This window comes from Dermacentor variabilis, chromosome 11 (assembly GCF_050947875.1).
Source record: "Dermacentor variabilis isolate Ectoservices chromosome 11, ASM5094787v1, whole genome shotgun sequence".
Lineage (NCBI taxonomy): Eukaryota > Metazoa > Arthropoda > Arachnida > Ixodida > Ixodidae > Dermacentor > Dermacentor variabilis.
The window spans coordinates 11,964,386-11,987,798 of NC_134578.1; the positions used below are offsets into that span (position 1 = coordinate 11,964,386).

Genomic DNA, 23,413 nt, shown 5'->3' on the forward strand with positions numbered 1-23,413 from the left:
CTGCTGTTGTATGCCCCGCAAACACGGCCTTTCATCCGAGTACGCTAGCAGTTATTCAAGTATACGTCTCGGTTTGAACATTCATGCTAACACAATTTCGAGATATATACGTAAAGCATGTAACGAGAATTTTACTACACATTCGGCGCAGCACTCATCGCGGCCGGATAGAGTGCCACGAACTGAGATCTACCACACTGGCTGCTCAACACGCGCAACTGCAATCAAAACGAAAAAACCAAATGACTTGGTAAATTTCCCCTTCGCCAGACATTACTGAGATTACTGGGTGTGGTGCAGAGTCAGTGACAGTCGGTTATAGGGACTGATGAATCTCGCTGGCGGTTCCACTCCTGGCAAATATTTCAGAGAAAATGGATGGGAGTAGGGGACAGTGCTTTGATGCGCTGTGGCGACCTTATAAGAAGGATCTATACGCCTAGAAAGGTAAAAAGGAGGCACGATTAAGCGTGTTCAAAGAATTTTTTTGTGCTAATAAATACTATGAAAGAGGTAGATGCAATAAGTTTCATTTATTAATTTTTATTTCCCGGCAGGATACGGTTGCGCCATATGGCGTCCTACGTCGCACACTATGAACCGACGCACCGACTACTGCAACTTCATCTTCGACGTGTTCTGTGGCGGTACTCCACAGCACCATGTCTATGAAACGCCCTGCAGCCGGATCTGTAGTCACGAGCACGTGACTACGGATCCTGAAAGGAATGACCAGACACTGAAGATTTGTTCCCGACGTAGCGATTTCAGAGTGAAACTTCTCCTCAGGGCCATTAAAATACATTTTTCGTCCTTTACACTGAGGCTTTGCAATTTCGCTGAACTCATGGTTCCTCCGCAGTGTATAACGTTAATAATGATCACTAATGTTAGTTTCAGTAAATACGAGACAGGGCAGAGGCCACTGCTCAGACACCCACAGCCTACCTTGGGGCAAAAGTACTCGTTCTAGAACCATTAGGTGCCGACCGGAAAACCCTAAGTGATATAAATCATTCCGGAATCCTACAACGTGCGATAGAGCGTCTCTGTTACTCAAGATTAATCTAGATAAATCGGTCTCAAAGGTAGCTATTGAGACGCTCACTCTTCGTAATATCAAAGGGTATGAGCGCAATGGTCAAGAGAGATTTAACGTCCACTTGTCGAACTTTACCGCGCAAGTTGGGCAGCTCACGTCACATACACAGGAACATTGCCACGTAAACACGAAACGACCAAGACACATTTACGTCTCTGTGTCCCCATGTGGGCGTCACTCAAGCCGCGCAACTTGTAATATAAAGCCATGCCATGCACCCAGACTAGCTCCCATCGAAGCACTTCTAAACCCACATTCACGGGGTTTAAGCTCGTTCAGCCCTTCAATAAAAAAGAGCAGGGAATCTTAAGTGTCAAAACCCCGTGGAAGCACAAACAAGGGGCTCACAAACTTACCTGATGCGATGCTACGTTTCTCACTTGACTCCATCAAGCCTACAAAAGGCAGTTTTTTTCAGCGGCATGCAAGCATGACATGGTATTACAAATCCGTCAACCACACCAGTAACCACTAGTAAATGTCAACCTTCGCAGCATATCGCTTACATAGAGCGCCGGTGAAGTGACGCAACTGATGGCTCACAACAGCCTACTGTGGTTACAAGAGATTTCACAACCAGTCGATCCCCAGGTGCTTGGTTTCCGCAACCACATGTGCACGGAGGACACCCTGCTCGACATACAAGCACTCCGCAATGACCACAGGACAGCAGAACTTCGCGCCATCGTTGGTTTGGGCATTAATGTAGACGTCAACATCTCGCATGATGTCATTCTCGAAGACATGCTGGCACTACGCCCAGGTAAAATGATGTATACTTGTATCCATGACTTCCTAGTGAACCGAATAGTTGCAGTGCAGGTGCAAGAGACCGATGCCCAAGTCAGATACCGGCGGCAGGTGGTCCCCAAATTGTCGATACTCTCACCTACTCTATTCTAGCTAAGCCGTAAACTGCCTCAAGATCAAATTAGAGCCGATACAGACCTACACTTCGTCATCTACACAGATGGCGGCACCCTGGGGGAACCTAGGATAACTCCGGCTCACGTACAGCACACGCTTTAGACGGGCATAAACCTTACAGGTCGCTGCATTGTACTATAAAATAATTTACACCCCTGAGGGTTTTTTGAGTGCCTATAACTAACCACCTAGCACCCTTGAAAAAGCTGGATTTTATTGGGAATTACACCCTTATGGCAGTTCTATTTTCTATAACCAGGGTGTTTTGAACAACATATTACGCTTTGACCCATGGGGCGTAAGGGTGTGACCAGGAATATATTACCCATTCACCTATCGGGGTGTAAGGCTGCGATGAGCAATATAATAGCCCGTGCTATATGGGTGTTGAAGGACAGAGTGCTGTAAAAGGTACATATGCACTTCATTGTATGTTTTGTAAGTCTACAGTCAGGCTAGCACACAGATATGTTGTGTATGGTCTGCATAGAATAGGTAATGTGTTTTCAAATGCACGGCATAACAACTTTGACACAAAACACGTTATCAGAAATGAGCGTTCTGCCTGCAATGGTCCTTATTTACCACACATACAGTAGGAGTGACTGCGTGGAGGGAGGTTTATTCTAGCCACCTGTGCAATATTTAGATCTTGCACTAAGCCTTGTATGTGGTGACAAGTCTTGTGGCCATGCTACACAAACCAATGTTCCAAGGCGGAGGCGAGGCTAGTGATGCCTTTGTGTACCTTCATTCCAATGTCCAAGGGTGGGCCATCATAGATGAAGTCATTTCTTCATTGATCGCTGTAGCCATGTGCTTGTTTCCTACCTGCAAAATGATTTATCCCAGTTTGATGTCAGGAAAAGTACACGAAACATGGCAAGTAGGGCTTCCCTGATAATTCACTTTAATACTTCAAGATCCCACGAAACCAGGATAAAGAAAACACAACCACAGATAGTGCTTACTTCCAAGAAATTGTACTTCGAACGAATAAAGCATTCAATACTGCCACATCATAAGTATAGGAGAGACAGACTACGCAATTATACATGGGCGATTCAGAAGGTAATGCCTTCAAGTCCCCTACTTTTCCAATAGTAATGCAAACATTTTGAAGTCTGCCATTAAAGCACTTATGTTTAAGTTATAGAATGTCACTCGCCTCACTTTCCTATCTCTTCTTGTTCCGGAGATATAAATCACTCCATGGTGTCCGGGGGTGGTGTACGGTTGAAACAGCGCGCTGTTATTAAATTTCTGACTGTGGAAGGTTGTACGCTTATCAACATTCATTGCCATCTGACTGCATTTGATGGGGATGCTTGTTTTGACGGGCGATCAAGACCCAGGCGTAGCAATTGACCCCTTCTTGACACAGCTTCAAATCCATACCGAGAAAGCATCAGATCAAAGGCCTCTGCTTCTGGCTACAAGATAACCGTAACGTGCACGGATGGCTCAGAAAAATTACGGTACAATTATTCTAGGTCTATCGGCTTCTCACGCCCACTACTCGACGCCTCCGAAGCATCAAAGAGCACCAACTGCTCCGGGTGGCTCTCGCTATTCCGCGAGCCATGTAGCAACTGTTACCTACCATTATCACTAAGACACAAGCCAACTATCCTACTTCAAATTAAAATTAGAAGTAAGCTAGTTGTGCCAATTGCATAAAGAAGTTCAGTTCATACGACCCATGAAAACATTTCGCGGCCACACTTTCCTCACGAATCTGAAATGGGAACCCTCTCTCTGTGCCCACCGCCACAAGCCCCTACGGCTATGATCGACAAGGTCCTAGTTGAATCCATCCGGCGTCACGCGCAGCGCACACTAATCTCGAGAGACGACGAACTCGTGCGCTACACGTCGCAAACACCCCAGAAGAATGGGTCGTCTACACGTTGCGTCCCGTTGCCCGTAAGGCCGATGTTTTAAGACAGGAATTAGGGACAAGGCTGGCTTTCTCTCGAGGGCTTAACAATTCAACTTAACTTCAGAACACTCCACGAAAGCTTGTCGCCGTTGCTAATGCCGTCAGTTTGTCCACCTTGCACCCCCGTAAAATGCGCATTCTCAGGGACAGAAAGGCTGCATGCCACGCTCTCATATCCACCATTTTTCTCCATACCCTAAATAATACACTGAACCAACACCTGCCCGCCCGTTCCACACTCATCATCAGCCTTCAGTGTATTCCCAATCAATCGGGAATATGAAGGAATAAGATAGCTGAGACGCCATCTGCCACGTCACTCTCCCGGGCCATGCTTGCTGGGGTCCCTATTCTCTGGCGCAAAGATTGTGCGTAGGAGAGCTAGGGCCAACAGTCAATTGTCCTAACTCTTTGAAAAGCACGCGCTGTCTACCTATACTACCGCCGAAGAAGTGCTGACTAACGAATCTATTTGCTACGGAATTACGTAAACAAAACAACGAACACTACCTAACAGTTCTGACTGCAAAAAATATGTATCGTCGAGAGCATCGTTGCTTTATTAAAGCACAGCATTCTTGGAGCGTTCTGCTACTCACTTGCAATGACAATCATTGTCGATGGTTTCTGCATAAAACGCTTTCGTATTTCTTTTTATTCAGCCCCAACATACAATGTGTACAAATCAAACTTTTTGTATTGACGAAACCTTTCTCCATATTGTCTTTCGAACTCGTGTTGAGCCGTCCTTTTTTTCCTGTCACTCCAGAGGCTTACATTCGAAGCTCGGCGCCGAATGAACCAGACAGTGACCTACGAAAAACAAATAAACATATAAAAAGCTAAGCAATGACATACGGTAGCTAAACTTATACCGGAAACAATGGGAACACTCGATATTCATTTCAGCTGCTTTACCCTCTTCCCCTCTTTCTCTGATATTGCAAATAAAAAGGATTCCATCGTGGAGAGCCTTCACCAGTTTCCTCTGGCCGGCCGTAACAATGTCCGCACTTCCCGTCTTTCTGGTTACCATATGTATATTTGCTCTGCAGCGGAGCACGTCATTCCAATCATATCCGGAACTTCAGCCACAACTGCAAATATTCCAAAACGCAAGCCGCGTAAGTCCTCAGGTTCTATTCTTCTTTTAATGCGATAAGCGTTATTGTAGTCATTCATGTACTTCCCGGGGACGGTGTCTTTAGCGATGTCTTCGACCATTTTTCCGCCAACTTGAGTCATTAGGCAGTCCATGGTGTAGTGGTTATACCATCGCTCAGCTGTGATGAGGGAGACCGGTTTGAAACCAAGCGTCGAGTAAATTTGGGTCACGCGCCACTCATCAGTGAACCCGTGTCTCGCCAACCTGTGTTACTGGGAGTGGCCAGTCCATGCAATATTGAGTAGCTCATCGGGCTGCTGTGCTGATGGAACGGGATTCGAAACCAACCTTTGCAACAACTTTGTTCACGGGGTATATGGCACGGCGTATGTGTCGCTGAATGTAGTATGTGGCTCTTCAGTGAACCAGACACCAAATTCGGTCATTAGGTATCTGCCGCTCTTCAGCAGCGAACCTCCTTGACGTCAACTTGGGTCGTTGGGCCTGTGTCACTGGGCATGCGCCAATAGGCCATCTGCTTCTCTTCAATTAACCACTTTGACGCGAACTTGGACAACTGTGTGCCTTAGTATGAACCACACTTCAATGGCAAAAAATATATTTAAAATTCATCCGGCGCTGGGCGGTATCCAAATCGCGTCTCCTATAATCAGAGTGAGAGTGAGTAAAGACTTTATTTGAAAACAAGGTATTGACGGATGACCTTGTTGTTAGGCAGCCACGAGCCCCTGGGCCCGGGCGGCTTCTTCAGCTCTCTCGATGACCTTGGCCTGCAGGTCAGGGTCGGAGCTGAGCAACACGGCCTCCCACTGCTCAGTACTACTTATTTCGTGATTTGTGTGATTTTCGGCTGGGCACGACCACATAATATGGAATAGATCCGCTTTTTGCTTACAATGCTTACATGTATTAGGGTATTGGTCCGGGTAGTAGTAGTGATAGGCTACGGGGTTGGGGTAGGTGTTCGTCTGAAGTCGTCTCCAAGCTACTTCTTGTCGCTTGTTAAGCGATTTCTGTGCTGGCGGGTACACTGCCCTGGCTAACCTGTAGTGCTGAGTTATTTCCTGGTAACTGACCATGCGATCCCTCCCTGACCCTAGCGTGAGCCGTCCGGGTGCTCGGTTGGCGAGTCCTCGAGCGGCGGTGTGGGCGGCATCGTTGCCGGGTAGGGAGGAGTGTGCTGGTGCCCAAATGATCTGGATTGGTCGTGGGTGTTGGTTTGTGTCTATTATGTGTTTTACGGGAGCCGAGACCCGACCTTTCGCAAAACTGCGTACTGCTGCTCTGGAATCGCTAATAATGTAATGACAATGTGTGGAGGCTATTGCCAGAGCGATAGCCGCCTCTTCCGCTGTTTCGGAGCTTCTGGTGTGAATTGAACCACCAGCGCGTATTTGACCTGAGGAGTCCACCACTGCAAGGGACATACAGTTGCGTTCTATGTATTCTGCTGCGTCGACATAGACTACGTCTTTGAAGGAGTGGAATTTCTGATGTAGGGCTTTGGACCGCTCGGCCCTCCTTTCCTTGTGGAATTCGGGGTGCATGTTTTTAGGGAGTGGATTAATTTTGAGATGGCGCCTCTAATCGTGAGAAATGTCTACATTAATGCTTTGCATCGACTCGTAGTTTATGCCGAGATTCTGGAGGATGTTTCGCCCGGCGGCACTCTGAGCTAGCCTTTCGTATTGAGATATAAGGTGCGCTTCTACTAGTTCATCGAGGGTGTTGTGCACACCTAGGGCTAGCAATTTAGCGTTGGCCGTTCTTATAGGTAGCCCAAGAGCCTGTTTATAGGCCCTCCGGATAATCCCCTCTATTTTCTCTCTCTCAGCCGCTTTGAGGCAGAGGTACGGGGTGATGTAGGTGATGCGGCTGAGAACGAAGGCTTGCACCAACCTTATGAGGTTGGCTTCTTTCATGCCAGAGTGTCGGTTGGCAATTCTTGAAATGAGTCGCATCGTCTGCTGAACGCATGCTTCCAGTTTATGAATTGTGTTGCTGTTGCGCCCGTGAGCTTGCATGAGGAGGCCTAGCACACGGATGGTGGTCACCACCGGGATTGCTTCCACGATAATCGTAAGATAGCGCCCAAGACGTCGTGCTGAGCTTCGGCTGTGAAGACCAATCTCAGATATGGGGACCACGTTCTGGTGGAGTTTAAAGTAAAAATGTTGGTCTCCTCGAATTTAGGCGCGCAATTAGGAACACCTAAGGTCTCACAACATTATACCGTAGTTCACTATATATCGCCTCTAATAGTTCCAATGTTCCTTGGGAACGCTCCATCCCGCATTCCATTCACGTGGCCTAGTGGACGCAGTTCCTCGTATAGTTTAAGTGCCTTGTGGCGACATAAAAAAGATAAGGAGCGACTGCATAAATCTAAACCGAGTTAGCACCATAAACTTCGTTTCGGCAATTATCTACAGCAGGCCTCCATTCACCGTAGCCGAGCGTTCCCGAACAACGTAAGCCCAACGACAAGTTGTGGCACATATTCCCCACATAAGATGTGAAAATGGCAATTGGCACTAAAAGAAGGCTTCAGTAGCGGATAACGAAGTTTAAAATAAAAGCTAGAGTATGAGTTGGGCAGTTTATGTAAAAAGGCCACCAAAAAACTGCGGGCATTCATAATATTGGTAACTGATTTTCTGCCCAGAGAAAAAAATGAGGTAGAAGTGTTTGGTAACTATAGTAATTAATGAAGTTGAACACATATGATGGGGAGTAGAATAGTAATTGAAAATTCATTGAAAAGGCTTAGTCCTCAAGTTATCTTCAACGGGTTGTTGATGTCCATGCTTTAACGCTGCAGAAGATGATAGGGATGATGATCGTAGTCATGAGCAGTAGGGGATGTACACTTCAGAAAGTATATACAGTTTTGCAAGGTTAAGATAAAGACGACTTGACAACAAACGAAACAATAATGCAGTTAAATTGACAGTCCGATGTACAAGGAGCCGGTGTTGGATCGTGTGTTGCGGCCTCTCAGGCATTTTGGGCGAATGTGGTCAGGCCCCAGGCAACAAAAACAGTTACATTGGTTACTTTTATACTGAAGTTTGACAACACTAATATACTAGACATGTTTTGTGCTATTTGCAAATGCTGCAAGACTGTTAATACGCTTCTTTTTCATTCACGTGTTTAGTGCTATCCCGACAGTGGCATCTGGTTCATGGTCAAGAGAAATTATCCCTACGATCCATACCTCGGCGGAAGCGCTAGATGCGTGAAATATGAGAGAATTGGACCGGTCATAGGTAACAGCATGGACGTAAGGTTCTCTTGGTGTCAGGATGGTTCCGGACGTGGATGCGGATCAAGGTAACACTCTCGACAATTTCCAGAAAGAAAGCTGCATGTGCAGAAATACTGCGACCGAAATATGAATTTACACAGTGCCTACAGCATTTTCATGAATATTTGTGCAGACACCAGTGGTCACGAGGCAAAGTTATAACGGGACGCACACCTCACTCACTTAGTATGCGTCAGAAAATTATTGTGGAAACAAGAATGTTCGAAATGACGTTTGAATGAAATGCGATATATTAGCGCCTCAACAGATATTCAAATTTTATATTGCGCATAAAGTGATATAAATGTAGACGTCTGCGTAGCTTTATTAGTAACTTAGCGGCACCAAATATAATATGAGCTCTAAGCAGTTGCCGCGTAATGCAGTTGCTAAACAGATTCAAAACGCCAAGTATTGCTTTTGTTTTGTTTGTTTTTTTTTTGTACCTGATGTGCTGTGCATTGAATCAATGCGATGACAGTTACAGGAATATGTGCATTGTTGCTGCGAAGTTGAACAAGGCATTTCTAACAACTTTCACTGGGGAAACGTTAAACATTGCGTATTGTTATTATCAATTGCGTTAAAAACATATGTTAAAAAATTCAAATTATCAAATTATCCTGTTGCCTTCCTGCGCCACCACAGCTCCCACTATGAGGTAAAGCGTGAAAAAGACAAGCCCTAAACAAGACGAAGACATGTAATTTTCCTGTTTCATTCTGAAGTTTACTATATATTACATTACCAATTAACACGCGCTTATAAATAAATAAATAAATGATTATATGCATTATTTCTTTAAGTATTATATTGTTGCGATTATGAGGAAGTAATCATTACTCACCAGCTAAAAATTTAACATATAGGTCTCACAACGCCACAGAGGATGGCGCTCACTTGCGTTCAAAGTGACTTTTGAGCAAGTCACAGGAAAAGCAGCTTTAAAAAAACGCAAAACTTTTTATTACGAAAGTGCTTTATTGTGCACAGACGTATGCAACTCAGTGATTCTTCCGCGCATGCCGCCGTAAATATTATCGAAATTGGCTCTAAACGACCTAATTTCTTTTGCAGTGCCGGCCGTCATGTTCTCACTTCTACGCCAGGATACCATGCAGGGAATCTGTACAACTTTTTGACATTCAATGGTAAGTCAGTACAAAAGGGATGAGTCACGGTTAGCGAACGCACCACGAAATCTCACAATATAATTCTATTAGAAATATAATAATTTTTAGTTGAACACGGCTAGTGAAATTGGCTATTACGTGAAACTTGAATACCCACTGAACATAGCTCATTTGGATGTGTTAATGCGACTTGAGCCCCATTTTCTCTTTTCCAGGTGCGGGCAGTTTACAATTGCTTACGATCTTCAAAGATTGCCACACTTGTTTCGTTGGGCGTTATCTCCATGCTCTTAACGGTATGTTTGGCAAGAACTTCCTAATATTACCACCTTCACGAATTGTAATAATATGTTGCTTTTTAGAGCCAAATTATGCTTCTTGTTCGCTAAAAGGTAACTGTTATCGAGGTACTTTTTCAGATACGCAGTACATGTTATCTTCGATGTACGTTTGACACAAAAAACGGCTAGCTATATTCCCCTGGGGACTATTACCGGGAGTCGTCACTACAGATTGCAGTAAGAGAAGAAACAAAGCTAGAAATATTGTACAAGACAATCACGAATAATATCAGTGACATTTCTTGTACACCCGCTTTAGATCATTTTATGCCTCCAAATTCCTGCGAATTTCCTTGTGTGCATCGTAAAGTTCTTATCGTACAGTTTACCATACGCTCGTTACGCTTACAGACGTGCGGCACATTTCGAAAGCAACAAAAAAGACACGAGGACCATAGCAGAGCATGCAAATGTATTTCCAAACACAAAAACAAAATGTGACAAAGTACACACCAGAATACACACTCTGAGCAACTGAATACACACTCTGGCCTCAACCACTATGCAAAGTACGAAAGTCCCCTCGGCAACAGCTACCATATACGCTAAGCATTAAACACTAAAGCGACGTTCAAGTCAATAACAGCGCGTCATCCTCATGGTGCTGTTGGTCCGTAAGGGCTTCAACTGGCCGACACGGTGAAGTCGCTGCTGTTGCCGTCGGTTTTGCCTGATGGGAGCTGAAAGGGCGTAATGGAGGCATGGGAGGCGTAGACGCGGTGACGCCACGTACCGGGTCGCGGGATAGGACTGTCCAGCGGGTAGCCCAGGCATCCAGACTTGCCCTAGACCTGGCGTTCAGCAACTATTGTTCGACCAGCCGCCCTCAATCTGAGCAACAAGTCGCTGGTAGTGCCGGAACGCAAAACGGCCCTGGACCCCACTCCTGCTCAGCGGTGCCCACCTGGCTGACTCCGCACCGTTGGGAAACCCCAGGGTCATCAGCTGCTTCGGATCTCCATGTATTAATGTCAGCACCTTCGCGTCTCCTTCCCCGACAACACACCATTTAGCCTCGTCAGTCGTATACACACCAGCGCTAGCAAGCCACACTGGGCCACCGCTCACTGGTTTCCGTCATTGTTTTCCGTGAAACTACTTTTCTCACACACGAGCACAGTATATGAGGGATACATACTACAAGCACAGTCAGTGTGGAACTCTTTAGCAGCAGGGAATTTTAGCCAAGAAATGTACAGCCCAGATCATTTTGACATCTGCACTCTACTGAGTAATGTGCACCAATGTTGTGATTGCCTCAAATGTACTCCACATTGAAATCGTATTTCATAAGCAATACGCTCCAGAGCAGCATTACTGTTGATGTATTTCGCTGAATTGATGTATGCGAGTGGTTCATGATGGACGACTAGAATATAAACATGAACACCAAAGTCTTTTGTGGTGTGTGCTCTCATTTCTCCTGTCGTCGTCCTTTTATGCGCTGTTAGGACCCTCAAAAATGGAAGATGCTTCCAAATATGTTCCAATTCGTAATGAAATTAAGACGTTCCACTTGATGAATCTAACGCGTAAAAATATTAAGAGCTAAATTCAGCAGCCGTGACAAGAAGCGCGACAGAAGGAAGAGCTGCCGCTCAAGAATATTCGTTCCACAAAGCTTGAACTTTGTAAGAGGACCAATCTACTAATATGTTTCACTTAGTAAAATTTATATAGATCGAGGTTAAGAGTGTAGTAATCATCAAAACAACCTGTCATTTTTTTGCAGGGTATGGCTGTGGCCTGTGGCGTCGTGTGTCAACGTTTAACCGCCGTGCCATGTACTGCGACTTCATCTTCCACGTGTTCTGCGGCGGCACTCCCTCGTACCAGATGTACGATGACTCATGCGGCAGGGTGCTCGGCCTGAACGGTACCTCCAACATTGGCTCGCAGAAGAATTAATCTGTTGCGGAAGAGTTATTGGCCCTCTCCCGAGCATGTAACAGGCCAGCACGCTTACTGAAATAAAACTTCCTTTCTGTTCACTCTGCTCTGTTCTTTTCAAATCATCGATGCTGTGTTCATTGAAAATTATTTGCCTTTGTCAAGAGCAGTCTGGATTACAACAACGCGAGACAAAGGAAGCACTTATATATCCACCACTGCTATACTCGTAAACCAAACGAGTAGTCTATATTGACACAACTACATTTGGGCACAACTGTATTGCCGTGGGCATTTGTCAGAGGGGAGCAGGTTGAAGTAGCGCGGGCTTTTAGGTTAAGCGTGGAGACGAAGAAGACGTTGTTTGTTTTTCTTTGACGACTGATAAAGTTTATTTCTTGATGGTGCTGCTCCGCATCTTCGTCGATCCCATGTCGTTACATGTGCTAATACGACATTCTTAATTTCAACAGCCTCAACCCTCCCTCACTCCCAACGCATACCCTTCTTATCGGTTTGCAATGTCTTACTCTGCTTGTTCGCGGCTTGCTTTGTTGTGTTGGCAGCGAATATACCATAATTTTCAGTAATATTAGAGCATTGCCATGTAAACACAAACGGACAGGGACGCCTTCATTGGCTCGGTCCCTGCATGTGGGTCTCCGAAGCAGATTCATGCGTTTTCACAATAAAGTCATGTCATGCCCACTAGACCCCATGGAAGCCCTTTTAAACCCACAATCTCAGGATTCACTTTCATTAAGCTTTCTAGTATTAATTACAGTGAGTCAACGGGGCAAACAAAACATTATTGATGCAGACATGTCCACTCTTAGAATTGTATGAAGCGTGTGAAGATATCCCTTCGTCGTGGACGCTCTAGTTGACATGTTCATACGCTTCGTAACCTAACAATGAAAAGGAAGGGCGTCATGCAGAGGATTTCGCTGTCTTCCATAGCCTTAGTGCGTCTCCATGATCTTAGCTCTTCTTATCGTATACGTCGTTCAGATATGCCTTGTTGCACATGCGACCATTCATGAGAGAACGTAGAGTAATGTTCTATTAAGCTGTCCTAAGTTTGAACTGCAAAGCTGAGCTTTCAAGGCAACATTAATGACCCTTGACACTCGTCGTTTCAGCATAGAAAATTTGCTTGGACCATGAAATAACGCATCATTACAGCACTCCAGCTCTGAATGCTTTAATAATCTTCGTTAGTGAAAGTCACGTTGTACATATGTATACATCTGTTAACATACGTCTATTAACACTTTGTATGTCCTTGTGTGCTGTTGTGTCACAACATTCTGTGTAGGTTAATGACTGATTACTGCGATGCTTCCTTTCCTATATTTACTGTTATTGTTTAAGCATGCTTACGAATTGTGCTTTAATGCCGGACCGTTGATTGGTTGGTTTTTCATATCACCTCGTAATAATATATTTTGCTCATTAGACACTCTGTTCGTTGCGGAGAACCCAGCGACACGAAAGTGGCCAACATTTCTAATGCAATAAGAATAAATCACTCCTTCACGCTGGTGATAGTAAAACCAATGAATTCACTGACACTTAGATGGAGTCAATAGATCGCAAGGCTACCTAGTCTATGGTGACTGGACGCATAACGCGCAAGTGTAATTAAGTTATTTTCGATGTTTTATATCATCTGTGGTCCTAACCTGCTCGTCATTCCAGTCGACATACTTTCTTAAATGCCTTTTTGATGCAGCGAAAGCCGATGCCCGGTTCCAATGAATACATTCTTGCGCTAACAAGAAAATAAAAACTTAGCGCTCAGCGCTCCTTGATTACGCAATGCCTCTATGCCTGCAGGTATCTCTACTGAATCAAATGCTTTTCGTCATATATGAAAGCCATATAGAGAGGCTTATTGGACTCTGCGGATTTCTCGATAAACCACTTATTGACATGGATGGGATCCATTGTAGAGTATCCCTTTCTGAAGCCAGCCTGTTCCCTTAGTTAACTACTGTCCAGTGTTGCCCTTATTTATTTGGAGATTATTTTAGTAAATATTTTATATAATACTGGGAGTAAGCGAATGGGCCTACAATTTTTCACTTCTTTAACGTCTCCCTTTTTGTGGATTTGTATAACGTTTGCATTCTTCCAGTTTTCTGGGACCCTCGCAGTCGATAGACATTTCGTATAGAGAGCCGCCAGTTTTCTAGCATTATGTCTCCTCCATCTTGATTAAATCCACTTGTATGCCATCTTCTCTTGCTGCTTTTCCCCGTTTCATGTCTTACGGAACTCATCTAACCAAGTATGCGACTACCTGAAATGCGTCATGTATCACGCGTGTACTGCAGCCGGTCTGCTCTGTCGCGCTTCCCGACAAGCTACGCCGCTGGTGAAGTTCGCGCACGGTCAGTGGCACACACACAGTGACCCAAAGTTCACGTCGGAGAGGTTCATTCAACAACGCCACATACACAGTGGCATATGTCGAGTGTCTCCAAGGGTGCATACCCTGTGGCGTATACCCGCATGAACCTCCCATATTGTAGAATGCACAACCCTCGGGATTGGCCCACATATTTAGTTTTGAGTGTCTTCGGGATCGGCCTGCATTCACGACGGGTAGCTAGAAAGCTATTAGATAGCCAGAAAAAAATAAGCACTGGGATTTTACATACCAAAAGTATGATATTATTGTAAGGCACGCTGTAGTGTGGGACTCCAGATAAGTTTTTGATCATCCCGGGTTCTTTACCGCGCATCCAATGCATGGTACACGGGCGTTTTGTTCCATTTCGCCCCGATCTACATGCGGCCGCCATGGCCGGGATGTGATCCCGTGCTCTCGGACTTGGTAGAGCAACGCCACAACAACTACGCCATCACGACGGGTTATATAGCGTAAAGACAACTGGTCTGACAATGCCAACACTGATATTCGCATTCTCGGATGTTTCATGGCCATCCTACAGGAACATTAGTTGTACCGCCCGGCTAACTCGTTAGCCGGATGTCTTTCCTGGCAAGGCAACGGTAGCAGGTTTGATTCAAAGACTTAAACAGATTTTCGTGAAATACTTTCATAATTAGGTATGGTAATATCTTTACCACGTCTCTTCATGGTTGTGGATGGTTACAGGCCATTTTCGGAATAAATATGCTTTTACTGTGAGATCATCATCATCATCATCATCAGCCTAGTTACGCCCACTGCAGGGCAAAGGCCTCTCCCATACTTCTCCAACTACCCCGGTCATGTACTAATTGTGGCCATGTTGTCCCTGCAAACGTCTTAATGTCATCCGCCCACCTAACTTTCTGCCGCCCCCTGCTACGCATCCCTTCCCTTGGAATCCAGTCCGTAACCCTTAGTGACCATCGGTTATCTTCCCTCCTCATTACATGTCAGGCCCATGACCATTTCTTTTTCTTGATTTCAACTAAGATGTCGTTTACCCGCGTTTGTTGCCTCACCCAATCTGCTCTTTTCTTATCCCTTAACGTTGCACCCATCATTCTTCTTTCCATAGCTCGTTGCGTCGTCCTCAATTTCAGTAGAACCCTTTTCGTATGCCTCAAGGTTTCTGTCCCATATGTGAGTACTGGTAACACACAGCTGTTACACACTTTCCTTTTGAGGGATAGTGGCAACCTGCTCTTCATGATTTGAGAATGCCTGCCAAACGCACCCTAGCCCATTCCTATTCTTCTGGTTATTTCAGTCTCATGATCCGGATCCGTGGTCACTACCTGCCCTAAGTAGATGTATTCCCTTACCACTTCCAGTGCTTCGCTACCTATCGTAAACTGCTGTTCTTTTCCGAGACTGTTAAACAATACTTTAGTTTTCTGCAGATTAATTTTGAGACCCACCTTTCTGCTTTGCCTCTCCAGGTCAGCGAGCATGCATTGCAATTGGTCTCCTGAGTTACCAAGCAAGGCAATATCATCAGCGAATCGCAAGTTGCTAAGGTATTCTCCATCAACTTTTATCCCCAATTCTTCCCACTCCAGGCCTCTGAATACCTCCTGTAAACATGCTGTGAATAGCATTGGAGATATCGTATCTCCCTGTCTGACGCCTTTCTTTATAGGGATTTTGTTGCTTTCTTTGTGGAGGACTACGGTGGCTGTGGAGCCGCTATAGATATCTTCCAGTATCTTTACATATGGCTCATCTACACCCTGATTCCGTAATGCCTCCATGACTGCCGAGGTCTCGACTGAATCAAACGCTTTCTCGTAATCAATGAAAGCTATATATAAGGGTTGGTTATATTCTGCACATTTCTCTATCACTTGATTGATAGTGTGAATATGGTCTATTGTTGAGTAGCCTTTACGGAATCCTGCCTGGTCCTTTGGTTGACAGAAGTATAAGGTTTTCCTGATTCTATTTGCGATTACCTTAGTAAATACTTTGTAGGCAACGGACAGTAAGCTGATCGGTCTATAATTTTTCAAGTCTTTGGCGTCCCCTTTCTTATGGATTAGGATTATGTTAGCGTTCTTCCAAGATTCCGGTACGCTCGAGGTTATGAGGCATTGCGTATACAGGGTGGCCAGTTTCTCTAGAACAATCTGACCACCATCCTTCAACAAATCTGCAGTTACCTGATCCTCCCCAGCTGCCTTCCCCCTTTGCATAGGTCCTAAGGCTTTCTTTACTTCTTCTGGCGTTACCTGTGGGATTTCGAATTCCTCTAGGCTATTCTCTCTTCCACTATTGTCGTGGGTGCCACTGGTACTGTATAAATCTCTATAGAACTCCTCAGCCACTTGAACTATCTCATCCATGTTAGTAACGATATTGCCGGCTTTGTCTCTTAACGCACACATCTGATTCTTGCCTATTCCTAGTTTCTTCTTCACTGTTTTTAGGCTTCCTCCGTTCCTGAGAGCCTGTTCAATTCTATCCATATTATAGTTCCTGATGTCCGCGGTCTTACGCTTGTTGATTAACTTAGAAAGTTCTGCCAGTTCTATTCTAGCTATTCTAACGGCGTTACCACCGACTTCTATTGCGCACTCCTTAATGATGCCCATGAGATAGTCGTTCATTGCTTCGACACTAAGGTCCTCTTCCTGAGTTAAAGCCGAATACTTGTTCTGTAGCTTGATCCGGAATTCCTCTAGTTTCCCTCTTACCGCTAACTCATTGATTGGCTTCTTGTGTACCAGTTTCTTCCGTTCCCTCCTCAAGTCTAGGCTAATTCGAGTTCTTACCATCCTATGGTCACTGCAGCGTACCTTGCCGAGTACGTCTACATCTTGTATGATGCCAGGGTTCGCGCAGAGTATGAAGTCGATTTCATTTCTACTCTCACCATTCGGGCTCCACCACGTCCACTTTCGACTAACCCGCTTGCGGAAAAAGGTGTTCATTATCCGCATATTATTCTGTTCTGCAAACTCTACTAATAATTCTCCTCTGCTATTCCTATAGCCTATGCCATATTCGCCCACTGACTTGTCTCCAGCCTGCTTCTTGCCTACCCTGGCATTGAAGTCGCCCATCAGTATAGTGTATTTTGTTTTGACCTTACCCATCGCCGATTCCACGTCTTCATAAAAGCTTTCGACTTCCTGGTCATCATGACTGCATGTAGGGGCATAGACTTGTACCACCTTCAATTTGTACCTCTTATTAGGTTCACAACAAGACCTGCCACCCTCTCGTTAATGCTATAGAATTCCTGTATGTTACCAGCTATTTCCTTATTAATCAGGAATCCGACTCCTAGTTCTCGCCTCTCCGCTAAGCCCCAGTAACACAGTACATACCCGCTTTTTAGCACTGTGTATGCTTCTTTTGTCCTCCTAACCTCACTGAGCCCTATTATATACCATTTACTACCCTCTAATTCCTCCAATAACACTGCTATACTCGCCTCATTAGATAGCGTTCTAACGTTAAACGTTGCCAGGTTCAGATTCCAATGGCGGCCTGTCCGGAGCCAGGTATTCTTAGCACCCTCAGCAGCGTCACAGATCTGACCGCCGCCGTGGTCAGTTGCTTCGCGGCTGCTGGGGACTGAGGGCCGGGGTTTGATTGTTGTATTCATATAGGAGGTTGTGGCCAAGTACTGCACCAGGGTGGCCAATCCTGCTCTGGTGAGAGAGTGCGTTACCGGTTCTGGTCACCGGGATCAGGCCGCACTCCAGGCCTGTTTGTGCAATTTTCTCAACACACGGTTTTTTTGTGCTGTGAGATAGATAAGGATAAACAATCATCTTCTAGGAAGTGCACATCTTATATATCTCTAACGTAGATTACCCAATAACAACATCTTCTATCAGTGTAATTTCATACATGTGAAGCAAATCAAATTTTCTCTTAGTACATTTCGGCGAACGAAGCATACTTATACAGGATAACCGGTGAGATTTAAACATGCGCCACGGACAGAAGATGGCACTTCGTTAGTGCTCTGTCTGATGGCCCCGTTTCTGAGGTGTTTATCACGTTCAAATATATGCCGACCAATTCAAATCTGCATTTTTTTACGGTGTGATTACAAAGTTTTGTCTCATCCCTTCTAGGCGTTGAAGTGAAACGCGCTACTGAACACCGAGAACGCAGGAGACAGAAAGCACGAGCACACAACCCATGCAGTACGTGCAAGTGCGCTATATTCCACATGTTGTTCGTCCTCGTGGCTGACTGGCAGGTTTCGTTCCAGCCTGTGCAACCAATTAACCCACATTAATTAGCCCTTATTGTTCATTATTGTACTTGCGATGTCTCGGATCAAAACAGCGGCTTTTTTTTCTCGTTCCTCACCTCATAAGCCGAAAATCTCCGCCAATACCCTGCAACAAGCGTGTGGCCAGAACGCAGAACAAGAATCTAAAGCAATTGATTTGCTAATAAATATAATTACATTAATAAACTTCTTAGATCATAGTTTAGTGTACATGTTTATATTATAAATATTAAGAGAATCGTCATCAAAGTATAGTTCCGTGTTCTTGCATTTAAAGTGGTCTGTGAGGCAAAGTAACTGCCGTGAAATTATTTGTTGAATTTACCTCATTACGCACGATGAACCACAAAGCGCGGCTAGCAATGTGACGTAGTTGCCCTGTGACGTAGTGACGCGGCGTAAAATGAAGCTTGCCCGTATAAAAATTTCTAGCAACAACTTTTAGACTGTCTTTATACTATTGTTACTAGAGCCTACCAATAGACAATTGAAATCCAATTGTCTGATGGTAGGTTGTTGGTAAAGCCTACCAAATTCAATTGAAATCTTTTGGGTGAAGGGAAGGTTTTGCCTTCACCCGAAAAGATCACGTTCTCGTGACGCCTGCGGCAAATAGGATGTTCCACCTTCGCTGCCAAGGTTTGTGAGTGGTGGCGCTGGCTAACACTCCCAGGGTTCTACTAATACACATAAATACCCAGGAAAGTGGATGGGGAAACAGCGCCGCGGTAGCTCAATTGGTAGAGCATCGCACGGGAAGTGCGAAGGTTGCGGGTTTGGTTCTCACCTACGGCAAGTTGTTTTTTCATCCACTTTAATTTCCATTAATTTATCGTTTCTTTATTTCATTTATTAAGCACAAGTAATTTCCCCTATGTGGACCTTGGTGTCAGGTTTGTTGGCTTCTTATGATAGGCTGCAGTGGTTAGACAAATGCGAATGATTTTCTTTCACATTCGCACTTGTCTACCCAGTGCAACCTATGTCATTGTGAATCGGTTCCCTGAAATATATGTGATTCTGAACAGGGAACCTATACGCTCAATATTTCACTGTCTCTCATCCTGTACAGCCAGAGTAGGAAAAAGCAAAGAAGGACTTCATGATCAGACAATATTTACCAGATATTAAGTCATTGCAACCGCTGTGAAAACGAAGTATTTCTACAGTTGGTGTTTACAGCAACTTCAAGCGAACCGCATGACGCACCATAGTTCTAGTGTGTAAGAAAATTGTTCTTAAAACATTTCACGTCATTACAGTTCGCGCTAGAATAACCTGCCAAAATGCGGCATCAAAAACTGAAATCAAAATAACATCAAAATAATATGTTCATGAAAAATGATGGAACCGAAGATACCTTTTATTATAATTTGGAGATGGGCAAAACTTCGGCGCAGTGCTGTCTTGAGGAACAGCTGTTCGCTATTTGTGCATTGTGCAGTTTAAAACACAGACAGTGCCAATATTAAACCACTTCACACGACACTGCATTGCAGCTGGCAGGGAAATTGCAGAAACGCTCACATCACGGAATGAAGAAAGCACCCTGGGCTTCGCAAGCACGTTGCTGGTTGACTTTAATCGATGAATCAGCCAAAAAACAGCATAAGCATAAATAGCAGCACAAATAGCTACATTGCTACTACAATACGCGACCAAACATCTACACGCACCGACGATACCACGCCGGCGTCGCAAAGGAGCTGATGGAGATTGCGATGGTCTCCCTCTTTGCCTCGACTCGGACCACTGTCGAATTTGTGCGCATGCGCGCGAGAGGCATGTAACTTTCTTTACATCCACCCGCTTCGCCTTGACCCTCGTGGAACTAAAGCCGCTCTTTACGCCGAACCATGACCCCACTCTTGCCTAGGGACGCTTGACTGACACCTAGACGTTGATCCCGTCTCGGTGACAGGTGCGGCCGAGCTTTGTGGGCGAATCCCTTCTGGGCCTTTACAAAAACTTTTATAGAAAGTCTATAGACTGTCTATTGACATTTGTCTATGAAGTCTATAGACTGTCTATAGACATTTCTTTAGACTAGTCTATTGACTTATGGCCATACACTTTTTATAGACTACTCTATAAGAAGTCTGAGTCTTAGAGTGTCTATAGACTGTCTATAGATCAATGAAAATTCGCGTTTGTAAACAAATACCCACAGAATGTTTATTGACAAAAGTGTATATGGTTATACAGTTCTATTTTTGCAGACTGAAGTGTATAGAATGTCTATAGACAAATGTCTATAGACTATAGACATTCGTCTATAGACATTTTAAACACTTCAATCTCCAAAGTAGAACTATATCTACAGTTCTACATTTGCAGACTGCAGTCTATTGAATGTCTATAGGCAAATGTCTATAGATAGTCTATAGATATTCTATAGACTTCAGTCTGCAAAACAGAACTTTAAATTACTATACATTTTTTCTATGAAATTGTGCAGATATTTGTCAACAAACACGAATTTTCATTAATCGACAGGCAGTCTATCGAAACAGACATTTTATAGACAAGTCTACAAGGAGTGCATAAGGCCATATGTCCATAGCTATCTGCTATCTACAAGTTAGCTTACATTTTCTTTGCATGTGGTAGCAAAAAATTTTAATGTATTTATGTATGTGCACCTGTTACTTTTCATCTGCAGTTATGCATTAACGTTAGTAGATTATTATTGCTCCTGAACCAGCTGTACTTTCATATATGTTGCTTAAACAGAAAGAATTGAGTGCTGAATTATGCGGTGCAAAAAAGAAAATAAATGCACCGGCAATGAATTAACTGTTTTTATTGCACGATGTAATAGCTGAATTTCTTAAAATACATGTCTCATGCTATTATGGAAAGAGGCTAAATATTTACAGTACTTCCCCTTGGCAAGCATGGTCGCCAGGCTGGCCTTAACCTTTGCGTCATGAGACCCTAAGGTGATGCAGGTGTATGCTGCAAATAAGTAGATCCAGCAATATAAGACAAAAATAAAAAGTGTGTATTCTTTTTATGTTCATTAAGCAGCTTAATATATTTGCTCGAACCATATAAGTCAATACTTCATGCGCCTTAACTATGACTAATGGCTGCTTGTCCGTACAAATCAGTACCATTATACAATGTTTTATTTTATGGTAGGGTGAACAATTAAACGATCACAACTGCTGCTCGTGCCAGCAACAGTATGTTCCCTCTTATGACAAGTTTATATATGATGCATTAATGTACTTATCCCAACTGATTTCTATATTTATTGCTGAAACGTTACCAGTTGGATTTCTTTGGCTGGTAGTTAAGTATGCCCGTGCAGAGGGATATGCTCAGAAGACGTAACTAGAGTATTCACAGTATCATGCCAAAGATTGTAATTTGTTTTGCTTAATACACATTTAAATGTGTTTCTCCTACTCTTAAATAAATGGGTCATTGGCTATAACTTCAATGGAAAGCAGATGGATTGATTGTATCGATATGGTCACTTAGTTACGTACAGGTAATGAGGCATCTTGGGCATGCTAACAGGTTTCCAAGTTAGGTATACCCCATCAGCACCCGAAATACCACGCGAGCACTTTGTGTCATGGCACGACAGACATGCACCTCCTAGGAAACAGAACGGATACTATAGTTCCAATGAATTCTAGCACAGTGAATTATTTAAGGCGCTTTCAAAGATGAAAAATTTTTGTAGGGTTTCGAGGTTCAGGACTTTTAGTTAACGCAAAAAACAAAGATAAATTCAGTAAGAAATACCATGTCAGTATGGCTGACTTTCATTTTTTTTCAATAAATGGACAAATTTTCCTTAAATTCTTATGAGGAGAAACATTTTAAAAATATATTTACCAGACAGATTCTATGGAAACATTGTATGACATATAACAAGAAAGCATAACTATGCGGTCACTTTAAAATTTCGCGATCTTTTTCTAAGCCTTCCCTGGCTGGCTTCATGAAACTTTTCTTGCAATCTATACGCCTGCAGCGTAAGTGCAATAAAAAATATTGTGGTTTAATGATTGCCAAGTACTGCCAGTCCACAGTATTTAGATAAAACGAACAACACGTCAGTCACTTGACATGCAGTATTAGATCCAACTGACTTGAATCCCTTGTTTATTAAAGCTGACAAGGGCTTGGGCAAGTTCGTAATTGATGGAAACACGAGTACAACACGGAAGACAAGGACACAAAGACACACACGTAAAGCAAATGCAACAAGGTGAGGGAAAATTATTCAAAGAGTTATTTTTACGGTTCAATAGTAGTTTTCTATATAATTTGCTCTCATCACTTTTGCCTCTAGTTAACTTTGTTTACCTCTGACTAAAGACTACATGGCAATATGAATCAGTACCATTATGACGTTTCGTTATATTAAAGTATAATAAGCAGTTAGACAACCGTACTGGTCGAAGGTTCAAGCAATGGAACGTTTCGTTTAAAGGCAGGTTCATGAGGAACATATTGTACTTATAAAAATAAAGGAAATGTGAGAATCCCAGACGATTCCCACAATAACAATTGTTGAAACAAAGATACCCGGCTGGACTGTACACAATTTTCAGGTGTTAATGCAATATACCCGTGCCGAAAGACATGCTCAGCATAGTGACTGCAGTTATGAACAATCATGTTAAGAATTGCAATTTATTTCTCCTTAGAACAGTCGGCAATGTCTCTTTTCTCAAACTTCGAGATGAATACATTTGCCACACTTTCAGTAGAATGCACATGAATGGGGATGTATTGATCAGGTTACTTACCAACTAAAACATGTTACGACCTCTTAGGCGTGTTATTAAGGGTAGAACAAGTGCAATATCTACTAAATTATTTGAATAATCTGTGCGTTATCTACTAAGAAAACACCACGAAATGGAAAACCTGGCCATTTTTTCTTTAGTACAGCGCATATATTATACAGCCTGTGGGCACTAA

General features: G+C 43.8%; 1 protein-coding gene across 1 annotated transcript; it reads left to right on the top strand.

Annotated features, from left to right (window-relative positions):
• Window positions 1-4,963: 4,963 nt before the first annotated feature.
• LOC142563886 (uncharacterized) lies at window positions 4,964-11,872 on the top strand. The gene is made up of 5 exons (XM_075674572.1): window positions 4,964-5,095; window positions 8,258-8,433; window positions 9,485-9,558; window positions 9,756-9,836; window positions 11,614-11,872. The coding sequence occupies exons 1-5, from the start codon at window positions 4,976-4,978 to the stop codon at window positions 11,787-11,789; spliced, it is 627 nt and encodes a 208-aa protein (XP_075530687.1). The 5' UTR covers window positions 4,964-4,975; the 3' UTR covers window positions 11,790-11,872.
• Window positions 11,873-23,413: the final 11,541 nt, after the last annotated feature.

What these genes read in the sequence shown, in the direction of transcription:
- LOC142563886 (XM_075674572.1), top strand. Translation starts at nt 4,976, where the DNA reads ATGTCCGCACTTCCCGTCTTTCTGGTTACCATATGTATATTTGCTCTG. An exon ending in CAACTTTTTGACATTCAATG is followed by an intron (nt 9,559 to 9,755) that starts GTAAGTCAGTAC and finishes TCTCTTTTCCAG; the next exon opens with GTGCGGGCAGTTTACAATTG. An exon ending in TTATCTCCATGCTCTTAACG is followed by an intron (nt 9,837 to 11,613) that starts GTATGTTTGGCA and finishes ATTTTTTTGCAG; the next exon opens with GGTATGGCTGTGGCCTGTGG.